The sequence below is a fragment of the Lactuca serriola genome, chromosome 2 (genome assembly GCF_051521515.1).
Source record: "Lactuca serriola cultivar US96UC23 chromosome 2, Lser_US96UC23_V15, whole genome shotgun sequence".
NCBI lineage: Eukaryota > Viridiplantae > Streptophyta > Magnoliopsida > Asterales > Asteraceae > Lactuca > Lactuca serriola.
This window is the reverse complement of record NC_136409.1, coordinates 17,644,604-17,656,509: the sequence shown is the minus strand read 5'-3', so window position 1 is coordinate 17,656,509 and position 11,906 is coordinate 17,644,604. Positions and strand designations below refer to the sequence as shown.

The 11,906-nt window shown below is 42.7% G+C and overlaps 1 protein-coding gene across 1 annotated transcript; it reads left to right on the top strand.

Annotated features, from left to right (window-relative positions):
- Positions 1–589: 589 nt before the first annotated feature.
- LOC145086012 (cinnamoyl-CoA reductase 1-like) lies at positions 590–4,137 on the top strand. The gene is made up of 6 exons (XM_079023722.1): positions 590–799; positions 1,073–1,245; positions 2,104–2,289; positions 2,376–2,538; positions 3,303–3,504; positions 3,813–4,137. Exons 1-6 carry the CDS (start codon positions 694–696, stop codon positions 3,976–3,978), a joined length of 996 nt encoding a protein of 331 aa, XP_078879848.1. The 5' UTR covers positions 590–693; the 3' UTR covers positions 3,979–4,137.
- Positions 4,138–11,906: the final 7,769 nt, after the last annotated feature.

Genomic DNA, 11,906 nt, shown 5'->3' with positions numbered 1-11,906 from the left:
TCTGGGAATTGCCATCAACTCTCAAAATTTTCTTTGGTGATTAGGTCAACTTTTGTATTTTTTTTTATGAATGTATTTTACTTCATAATTAAAATATGAACGTTCAATACATAGATTGGCTGTTAAGAATTTAATTTTACCTGGCACACTTAGATTGGCTGTTAGTTTACTGATTATGACGGCTGGGTCCTATGTGGATAAGTACATGATGCATTTGATCTTGTAATTTTTCCTAATTATTTTCTTCAGGTTCTCCATGGACAGTACATGATCTATCGGTTAAAGATTGAAGCCTTGTTTCAGTTCAACCTCCTTATTGTTTTTTCTAATTCTGTTTCTATTTGTACACGTCAAGTGGCTATCGTTGGAGCCTCTTCAGCCTTAGTTATGGCTGACATATAATATTTAGTTGATTTTACTTTACTTCTAGAGAATGCTTTCATCACCCATCACGTCAACACGTATATATCTCTTAGATAACTGTGAGCTCATGCTTTTTTTTATGTAGGAACGTGCAAAAAATTTCGTCCAATGAATTTAATTAAATCTATGTCCCACCCTTGATCGCTACATGTTATAAGACGAAATGCCATTCATATATCTATGTATGTGTGTATATACTTGTAGATGATTACTTTCAACAAATTAAGCATTATATATTCGTTGAAAATTGAAAAGTAAGACACGGAGAAGATGAAGAGGGTGTGTGTAACAGGAGCAGGAGGCTATATTGCTTCATGGGTTGTGAAGCTTTTGCTTTCCAAAGGTTACATGGTTCATGGAACTGTAAGAGACCCATGTATGCTCTTTCCTTGGTTTTGTTTCATAATCTCTCTATTTTGAAGTTAATTCTTATTTATATACTATAATCTTGTTCTAATAGGCTTTATCACTCTATTGAAGTTTGATATGGTTTTTATTCACGATGTTGCACTAGTAAAGCGTTGACCTAGTATTTATACATATTCTTGATCTAATAAATTTCTTAACTTCCCATCTCTTACAATATGATATCCTAGTTTCTCTCTCTATATGTGTATTTTGCTGAAGTGGAAAAGTAACTGATCTGAAGGTGATGAGAAAAAGAATGGTCATCTGAAGAAGTTGGAAAATGCTGAAGAGAGGTTGAAGCTGTTTAAGGCAGACGTGCTAGAGTATGAAAATCTTTGTGCTGCCTTCGCTGGTTGCATTGGGGTTCTTCATGTTGCCTCCCCTGTTCCTGGTGGTCCTGTATCTAATCCCCAGGTAACCACTTCTTTTTATAATTCTTTTAAAATTCGGATTTAAAATTATTTTTGACTACTGAAGCTAACCAAGGTCATACATACTAGAGCTGATGATTTCAAGAATGATATCACCTTCTCAAAAACACCTAAAAACTAAAAAGGATGAACACGGTGGGAAAGAAACTTGTGTACAAAAAACGTGAATATATTGTTCTTAATTTTCAATCATCATTACAAATAGCATTAAAAAGGTTTTGTAGTAATGCAGCTAATTGTTTGTTCGCAATTAGAATGTGAAAAAATTTGAACATTAGGAATTTAAATTCATTTCTTGATATCTTTATTATGTTTGTTTTGTTAATATTTTAAAAGATTTTGAAAGTAAATTCTTTATTCAGTTTTTGCAAATTGTTTTCTGCGTTATAAATAGATATCAAAAATTAAATTGTAAATACTATCAAATATATTTAAATTACCTTCTATTAATTTTTTTTAACAAAATATATTTAAAATTATTTTTAGGTAAAACTATTACCCATGTCATGATGGAAATTAAATTTTTTATATTTATAAAATATCTTTAGATAAAATTTATTTATGAAGATTTTTATTACACTTTATAAAAACTATAGGGGTATTTGAGTAGTTTTAACAAAGGGGTAAGACCTGGAATAGAATTCCAGGATGCAATTCTGAAATGCGTGGTCAAAGGGTTTTTGAAATCCAAAGGAATTCAAATTTCTTAACATTTGCAACCAAGCGTCACAAATGGAATGGAACTGAATTCAAAATCCACCGAAATTCACGGAATTCGTCATGATGATTTGTTTGAAGTAATTATTCTAGCATTGGCGATAAACGAACCAAAATTTGGCAGGTGGAACTACTCGATCCTGCTATATTAGGAACAAAAAATGTACTAAATGCATGTTTGAACTCTAAAGTGGAAAAGGTTGTTGTGGTCTCTTCTGCATCTGCTCTTTTAGGGAATCCTAAGTGGCCCACGGACCTGGAAATGGATGAAAGCTGCTGGACAGATATAGAATATGCCAAGTCGATTGAAGTATACCATATACCCTAAACTTCATTTTCCTTTTACGTTCTATGGAATTAACTTATAAGAATGCGATTTATGTTGTCATTTTTCAGCATTGGTATGCTATGTCGAAGACAGTAGCGGAGGTTGAAGCTTTGGAATATGGAAAACGAGATGATCTGAGTGTCGTTACAATTTGTCCATCTTTTGTCATTGGGCCAATGTTGCAATCCACCATAAATGCCACTAGCTTAATTCTTTTGAGCTACATGAAAGGTCAGTCATGAATTGCTATATCTTTATAAAGCTAGATTTTTAAAGTCCCAAAAATATTGTAAAAAGTTCCTCACTTCAAAATGTAACTAAATTTTTGTAGAGATTGGTATTATTTGTAGCAAAATCCACCCAAATTTTGCTGGCGACTTAATATTATTTGTAGAAAAATGTACACAAATCTGACGGGATCCGGTGAAATTGAATTGCAAATTCCATTTGACTATGTTCCACATCATGTTTGTTTTGAAATTATTTAGAATTTGAATTCTGTCATATTTCAACGAATTCGTTAGCTAAAAGGAATTTGAGGGACTGTTTGCTTTGTAGAATGGTTTTGGCCGAAATAAGAATCAGATAAAGAAATTGGAATCCAAGTGAATGGAATATGAAAGAAAATCTTAGTAACTTTTTACGCTTTTGTTTGGCAGAAAATGTGATGAAACTCAATACTAAAACCAAAATAGTTTTCAATTTTTGATTTATATCTAAGAAATATTTATATAAAAGGGTTGTATTCCATGCTCAATGAAACACCTCAACGAGACTCAGCTTCACTTATAATACTTTAGATAATTCCATTACTTCCCAAAAACATTTGTGAACCAAACGTCCCTCAAGTTTAATTGAATTGCAAGAACTATAACTTTGGCCCTCAAATTTATGTTGTAAGAACGTTAACTTTGACAGAAAAAATTAAAAATCCATTTCATACACTTTTTTAAAGAAAGAATAATGTATGTTTTTCATTTTCCATCTGGTTCAAGAGGAAGGTAGAACCGGAGGGGACACAATAGAGAACGCAGAACGTCCATATGTAGATGTTCGTGATTTGTCCGAGGCAATTTTATTGTTGTACGAGAATCCTAAATCCAATGGGAGATACATATGTTCTCCATACTCGCTAAGGACAAGAGATTTTGTTGCAATGATGGAGAACATGTTTCCTGGCCACACTTATCCTAAGATGTAAGTTCCACCTAATAAATTCTAAGATTTGTGTTATGAACCATTGGCTTTGCATGCATGCTAGTGTAGGGTTTAGGGTTTTGGTTGTTCATGAACAATCCTTCGCAGAAACGAGTGAGGTTTCAAATCTTAGCAGCCGATGTCTAGCGGGTTTGTGAGTATCAAACTATCAATTGATCCAATGTAAATTGGACTCCTTTCGAGTACTAGATTTTTATGTCATGTAGCAGGCCGCAATGATGTTTTTTCGGGGGTGCATGGGCCATGTTTATCAATTGTATTGATATATTTGATCACTGTATTAACAGTTTTACAGAGAAAAGTGGTCGTACACTGCTAAGTTCGAAGAAGCTGGTTAATTTGGGATGGAGTTATAGGCCACTAGAAGAGACCATAGTTGACACCGTAAACAATTATGAAGAACTTGGTTTCTTGGAGAAAGGGAAGCCATACCCAGCTACAATTAAGTTCTGAGTTATTTGTTCCTTGACATAATTTGTTGCTCATCTATGAGGATTAATTTATGTTGCGTTATTGTTTATATTTTCAATTCACCCTTTAGAAATAACTATGAGACAATGTAGTGTAACAAATTACATGAAAATAATGAATATATTTACCTTTTCATATGTACATTTTTTCGTCTTCAATTCTTGTACTCGCATGCACGCCCAAGTTGTGGCCAAGCTAGTTATAAATGTCACCAACGTGCGTTTTGCTTCTAGCCCTATTCAACCTTATATGAAACTAATTTGGTTCGTTGTTGAATTGAATTTGAGTAGTAATCCATCTTTTTCGTGGTTTACGTAAATATAGTTAGATAGTTCATTCAATTTACATAGCATACAGTTACGAACATTAGGTGAAACGCTAGTCCTTTTTCATCACCCAAGTGTTTCCGATATTTAAAAGACTGTAAATTTCTTGATTATCATGGATGTTCCTTTTGAACATGTAGATGAGATTTATTAACTAATCAAGTTTTTTATAAGTAAAAGACAAAAGAGATGGAGAAGGTGTCTATGTTGAAGGAGCATGAGGTTATTAGGTTATATTGCTTCATAGGTTATGAAGCTTTTGTTGAGATTCGAAAGCTGTTCTATTCAATACAAGAACATAGTTATAATAGGATGAACAATTTCTACAAAAAAAAACCCTTTCTAACACCCTCATTATGGTGTTATGATGTTTATCTCTATCAACAGGGTCTAAGGCACAAAGGTCGGCCCTTATCGGATTGAGATCCGAGTAGTTGTTGTTATGTTACTGCTTTGATATATTTGCATCCTGAGAGCTAGGATGGTATATGTTAGAGACCTGATTGAGATTGGTATTTTGAGAGATAAGGAGATGCTATGCTAGTGACTTGTTAGGTCGGTATCCTGGTTAGGATGATGATATGTTATGTGAGCTGTTTGATCTGCTTGTTGACTATGAATTGCTATATGATTGTATGTATATGTGCACATGGTTGTTTGGACTGGAGTTGGGTTGAGGCGGGTCCTGCTTTGTGCTGTAGGCCAAGACACCCAGGGCGGACCGGTTGTTCCGAAGGCCCAGCGAGCGGTCTGGATAGGCTGTACGCCCCAAGAGGGCGGACCAGACGCGCCGAGGCTCGGAGAGTGGACCAGGCCGACTGAAGGCCCGGTGTGGGCGGACCAGTCATACTGTAGACTCAGAGAGTGGACCAGGTGGATTGAAGGCCCGGTGCGGGCGGACCAATCACACTGTAGACTCGAGGTTTATGGCTAGACTCAGAGGGTGGACCAGGTGGACTGTAGGCCGGTGCGTCAAACCAGTCACATAGTAGACCCGAAGTGCATGGCTGTTCTGTGATCAGATATGTTGTGGCATGTTATGCGTGTATGGTATATGTGGTTGGTATTTTAGGGATATCTCACTAAGCTTTCGAGCTTACAGTTGTGGTTTTATGTTTTTCAGGTTCTTCAGGAGACCGTGGCAAGGCGAAGGCGTGATCGTACCGCTCCTCGTGATTTTGTAGTAATGTGATCCTGGGAATACGCTAAATGTTTTGTATTGAAAACCTTTTTGTAAAGATTTAATGGAATCGAGTTGTTTTTTGAAAAATTTAAAATTGGTTGTATTTTTCGGTCGTTACAAGTTGGTATCAGAGCCTTGGTTTGAGTGAATTGGAAAAACACTCGTGTGAGTCCAGTCTCAAATCGAGGAGAGTTTTCAAAAGAGAGTTTAAAACGGTTTTAAAAATGAGTAAAGGAGGACGCGGAGGTACGATCAGCCGGAGCCGGTAAGTAACCTCAAAATACCATACATGTTATTTGTTTTGAGATTTGATAGAACAACATGCTAGTGTTAGGCTAGGGATCTTCAGGATTTCATGATAATGTTGCCTGATTTGTGATGCCTGTAGCCTAGGGTTTCCTTGTCGGAGATTTTCAGTGTTCCTCTAGTGGTGAGGGTTGAGAGCTGTTATGCATGTTTTCACTAGGGTGTTGTGGTAGTACTTCATACAAATATGGGTAGGTGTGGAAGGTAGTATGGGCCCGTACTACTGAAAGCACAGGACCCATACGCGTATCAGGGAAACCATGATCTCTAGGGTTGGGTTGAGAGAGTTGGATCCCAGGTTAGTAGGAAGAGTCTGAGATTTTGTGTGGTGTTTTTTAGTATGGAGATTCCGAGGCATGATGAGAGTGGATCGGGAGCAGGAGAGGGAGTTCCGGGCGGGTCAGTACCGCCCGAGGTTATCGGTCAGATGAGCACGTGTGAGTTGGATGCGAGGATTCGTGAGATCCTGCGTGATGAGATTGCTGAGTTGTTTCGGGCTGAGTTGACGGAGCTGTTTGGATCGATCAAGACCGCCATGGTTGAGTATTTTGATGAGCGCTATGCGGCTCTCACAGAGACGGCTGCCGCGGCGGCTATAGCGGCTGTAGCGGCGGTAGGGGGAGGAGCTGGTCGGGGCTTTCAGTATCGGGACTTCGACAATACGAAGCCTCCCACCTTCGATGGAGTCTAGGACCCGATCGTCGCTATGAGATGGTTATCAGACGTGGAGGGGTGTTTCTTCACGTGTTCATGCCCTGTTGATCAGAGGGTGAGGTGTGCTCTGAACCTGTTGAGGCTCGGGGTAAAGGATTGGTGGAGATTGACCACGGGGTCATATTCGGATGTGCAGAGGGTTGCGGTTTCATGGGATCAATTCAGGGAGATGTTCAGTACTCGTTATGTTCCGCAAGTTGAGAGGGAGAGATTGGCTCAGGAGTTCCTTGAGCTGAAGCAGGGTTCAGAGTCGGTGACTGAAATCACCAGGATGTTCACTGAGAGGGCAATGTTTTGCCCAGAGTTCGCTTCGGAGCAGGCTCAGATGTCTCGATATCTGAGCATGCTCAAGAGGGATATCAGACAGTTTGTGTCTACCCAGAGGTGCGAGACCTTGTTGGAGTTGCAGGAGGCCGCTAGGCGGCGTGAGTTAGAGATTGAGTTGCAGTTGCGTGAGCTGAGGCAGGCTCCGGTGCAGTCGCAGCCGGCGCCGAAACGGTCCAAGACCATTGATGTTAGAATGGGGGATCTGAGCAACCACACTTATGGGAAGTGTGGGAGGGGTCACACCGGAGTTTGTAGGTCCGGTGGTGCATGCCACAAGTGCAGAAAGGAGGGGTACTATGCGAGGGGTTGTCGGCAGTCAGCGTCGGTTTGGGATTTGAGGATTTGTTATCATTGTCATCAGGTTGGACATTTGAGGGTCAACTGTCCACAGCTTGCTGGGGGACCGGTGCAGGCTCCAGCACCGGCCACTTTGACGATTACAGGTGGAGGTTAGGGTGGAGCGGAGCCCCCAAGGGCTCAGGGTCGTGCTTATTAGCTTGCAGCAGAGGAGGTCAGAGCAGTGCCGGATGCAGCTGCGGGTATGTTTCTTTCTTGATATCTTGTTATCTTGTGATTATTTGTGGTGTATTGTTTATGTGTTGGTATCTTTTTGTGGTTTTCGATGCGGTATTCGTCGTTTTGAGGGTTGTGGTTTGGTTATGGGTTATGGTATCGGGAATTTCGTTGGTTCTCATTCATGAGGGTTATTAGTGGAAACATGGCATTGGTTTGAAGGTCGGGTAGCATCTGCTTTCTGAGGAGTGGTTAGATGCAGATTGAATTTCTTTCGAGCTGGTTAATCAGTGTTGATGTGGGATCTTGTTAAGGTTGTTTATCCCTGTGTAAATCAGTTCGCGTGTAAGTATTGGTTTTGTGCAGAGCTGTTCTGGGAGGTCGGTGATGACGACCGGTGGTTGTTAATCAGTGCTACAAGAGGGGGAGAATTGGAAAAATTCTCCGGGAGATCGATGAGTATTTGAGGGTGCTTAGCTGATGGGATTCAACAGTGTTCCGTTAGTCCAGAGTGTAGGCTGATAGGAGCAAGTGTCGGACATGCGGGGCGGGATACAGACCTAGGGCATTCGATTGTGGAGGGCCTGGGAGCAGGCCGGGATCGAGCATGTGCGATCGAGACAGAGTTCGGAACCCTTAAAGGGCTAGAACAGTATGCATGGGAGGATTTCCGAGAGAGATAGCTCGGAATGATGAAGGCTAGTTGACCGGTCCGGATAGACTGAAGGCCGGTAGGCGTACCAGTTAGGCCGAAGGCTCGGAGAACGGTCCAGCCAAACTGAAGGCAGTGAGAGCGGTCCAGATCGGCTGAAGGTTCTAAGAGTGGTCCAGATTGGCTGAAGGCCTGGTGAGGCGGTCCAGTCATGCTGAAGACTCTGCAGGTATTGTTGGATCGGTTCGAGGATATGGATTGTGTATGATGCAGTGTGATTGCGCTAGAAGGTCTGGCCCTGGGTATTGATCTCGAGTAGTTGAGATAGTGCACGGGGCTTGAGAGTCCCTGTGATTAGGGTCAGAGTATGTATGTTGGATGGATAGCAGATACGCTATAAAAGGGTGGTGTAGCGTTGGGCAAGCACCGTGGCAGTTGTCGGAGTGGCAGTGTGGCCAAGTGGATTCCTTGGTAAAGGAAAAGAGAGAGGTGTGTAACTCCAAGAGGGAGTGCAAGTTCACGGAAGTGAAAGCGGCATAGCAGAGTTATGATTAGAGTAATCCGAGTATGGTTATTAAGCAGCATGTTTGCGGCAGTGGAATAGAAGCACATCCGGTTTGGGATGTCTGATGAGGTCGCGGAGGGAATTCCGCAGGTGTAGAGCCAAGAGGCTCGGAAGGGATGCAGGGAGAGAGTCTTGGGCTCTCAGTGTGATTCTGATCAGGGAATTGGGTATGTATTAGTGGTTCATCCTGGGGGATGTTTGAGGGTATCATTAGTGTATCGGGTTTTCCCAACCTGAGGGTGCTAGAGCTAGTTCAACATGTGCATGTGATTGCAAGAGGAAAACTTGTGGGAGTTGCTCTGAGATTGAAGAATGGGTCTTTCCGTCAGCATGGAATGGATAGAGTGAGATTCGGATCGGGGATCCGATGGTTCATGGTTTTCTAGCTCATATTGGTCGAGTGATTGTTGAGATTTGGAGCAGTGATGCATCATGGTAATTCTCGGTTGTTGAGTGTGATTATCAGAGGGTACAGCCGGTGCCCGACTCGAGACGGTGGTCAGGACACCGTAAGGAAGGGGGAAACGAATTTCTGGTTCTATGGTTGTGTTTTGAGAAACCTGGTTGGATTTATGCCAGCTAGTGCATGACAGGAGTATTTCCAAGAGTTGTGTTGCCATAGGCTTCGAGGACGAAGCCTAATTTAAGTGGGGGAGAATTGTAACATCCCGAAATACCAAGAGTAGAGTCAAAGGGCTAAAAGAGTAAATTGGGAAAGAGCGACTCGGCGAGTCCTTGGGTAGACTCGGTGAGTAGAGTCGCGACTTGGTCGCGTGTTAAGTAGCCGACTCGGCGAGTCAGTAAGATGGACTCGGCGAGTAGGCGCTGAGTGGAGAAAACCCTAATTCTCGGGGTTGAGCCTTATATAAAGAACATAACATCCATTCTTCCAGCCTCTTTACTCATCCTCAAGTCCAGAAACCCTAAACTTCGTATGTGAGTGGATCAAGTTGCATTTGGGAGATTGGAGAAGCATTTGTTGAGGAAATCTTGAAGGGTAGGAGACTTGGAGCAAGGGGCTTTGCTTGGATTCGAGTTCCATTGCAGTTGGGGCGTTCTTTTGAGGTAATATCTCGTCCTTGGGCTGTTGTTCTTATGGTTTCATCATTATGGGTTTTGTAGGGAGTTTATCTTTTGGTGTTTTGGAGTTTAGAGGTTAGATCTGAGGTTGCTACCTCAGATCTGAAATGGAGAAGGGTTGGAATGCCTGAAAGTCCCTGTGATTGAGTGTATAGAGAAGCTATCATGTCCCAAACCCTAGCCCTAAAGTGTTAAAGGCCTAGATCTCTTTGGATTCATGTAAAGTTTGCCACTTTACGTGATGGATGGGTTGTAGGAGGCTAGATCTATGTTTTGGACCAATTGCATGGTCTGGAGTGCTTCTGTATGGATTCAGACCGGTGGTACTCGGCGAGTCACATGGGTGGACTCGACGAGTTGCTTGAAGATTAGCTGGAACTCGACGAGTTGGAAGAACAACTCGGCGAGTTGGATGAAGATGGCCTGGAACTCGGCGAGTTGTATGAACAACTTGGCGAGTAGGTTGAAGATAGCCTTAGACTCGGCAAGTCTATTCTTGGACTTGGCGAGTCTTGTCGAAGAGTCCCAATATTTTCTGGTCGAGTCGAGAATCGATGAGTCAAGGGATGACTCGGTGAGTTGTATGCGAGTGGACTCAGAGTTGTTGGACTCGGCGAGTCTCGGGGTGACTCGGCGAGTTAGGTCGCAGATTGAGGGAAGTTCTGAGTATGGGGACTCGGCGAGTCATCGGGTTGACTCGGTGAGTAGAGTCGATTAGGGGTTGACTTTGACCTTGTCTTTGACCAAGGCTTGACCAATGGTTTCCAAGGGCATGTTGGTAATTGTTGGTTATTGTGTTGAGTTCAGTGCTTTGTTGTTGTTCAGTGGAGGAGTTCGTGTCAGTGGTCGGAGCAACTTGGGTTATCTGTTCAGTCGGCAGTATCGAGGTGAGTTATCCTCACTATATCAATAGGGTCTAAGGCACCAAGGCCGGCCCTTATCGGATTGAGATCCGGGTAGTTATTGTTATGTTACTGCTTTGATATATTTGCATCCTGAGAGCTAGGATGGTATATGTTAGAGACCTGATTGAGATCGGTATTTTGAGAGATAGGGAGATGCTATGCTAGTGACCTGTTAGGTCGGTATCCTGGTTAGGATGATGATATGTTATGTGAGTTGTTTGATCTGCTTGTTGACTGTGAATTGCTATATGATTGTATGTATATGTGCACATGGTTGTTTGGACTGGAGTTGGGTTGAGGCGGGTCCTGCTTTGTGCTGTAGGCCAAGACACCCAGGGCGGACCGGTTGTTCCGAAGGCCCAGCGAGCGGTCCGGATAGGCTGTAGGCCCCAAGAGGGCGGACCAGACGTGCCGAGGCTCGGAGAGTGGACCAGGCCGACTGAAGGCCCGGTGCGGGCGGACCAGTCATACTGTAGACTCAGACAGTGGACCAGGTGGATTAAAGGCCCGGTGCGGGTGGACCAATCACACTGTAGACTCGAGGTTTATGGCTAGACTCAGAGGGTGGACCAGGTGGACTGTAGGCCGGTGCGGCGGACCAGTCACACAGTAGACCCAAAGTGCATGGTTGTTCTGTGATCAAATATGTTGTAGCATGTTATGCGTGTATGGTATATGTGGTTGGTATTTTGGGGATATCTCACTAAGCTTTCAGGCTTACAGTTGTGGTTTTATGTTTCTCAGGTTCTTCAGGAGACCGTGGCAAGGCGAAGGCGTGATCGTACCGCTCCTCATGATTTTGTAGTAATGTGATCCTGGGAATACGCTAAATGGTTTGTATTGAAAACCTTTTTGTAAAGATTTAATGGAATCGAGTTGTTTTTTGAAAAATTTAAAATTGGTTGTACTTTTCGGTCGTTATAGGAAGGGCTAACACCGGAGCTTCGCATACTCTCTGGCAAAGTGTATCGAAGGAGGCCTGCTGCTCTGGACCCCATGAAAAAGCAACACCCTTCCGGGTCAATTTAGTGAGTGGCACGGCGATCATGGACAAATCCATGATAAATCTCCGATAATAACCAGCTAACCCTTCAAAACTCCTGATCTCGGTAGGTGACCTCGACACCACCCAACTTATCACCGCCTCAATCTTGGCCGGGTCGACCAATATCCCTTTCTGGTTCACGAGATGCCCTAAGAGCTGGACCTCTCGCAACCAAAAATTACACTTGGAGAATTTGGCATAAAGCCTCTCCGATCTCAGAACTCCGAGGATTTCCCTCAAATGCTCCTCATGCTGCTCTCTGGATCTCGAATACACCAATATGTTGTCGATGAA

Coding starts and splice junctions, on each gene's coding strand:
- LOC145086012 (XM_079023722.1), top strand. CDS start 694: ATGAAGAGGGTGTGTGTAACAGGAGCAGGAGGCTATATTGCTTCATGG. Junction 800..1,072: donor TGGAACTGTAAGAGACCCAT/GTATGCTCTTTC, acceptor ACTGATCTGAAG/GTGATGAGAAAAAGAATGGT. Junction 3,505..3,812: donor GGCCACACTTATCCTAAGAT/GTAAGTTCCACC, acceptor CTGTATTAACAG/TTTTACAGAGAAAAGTGGTC.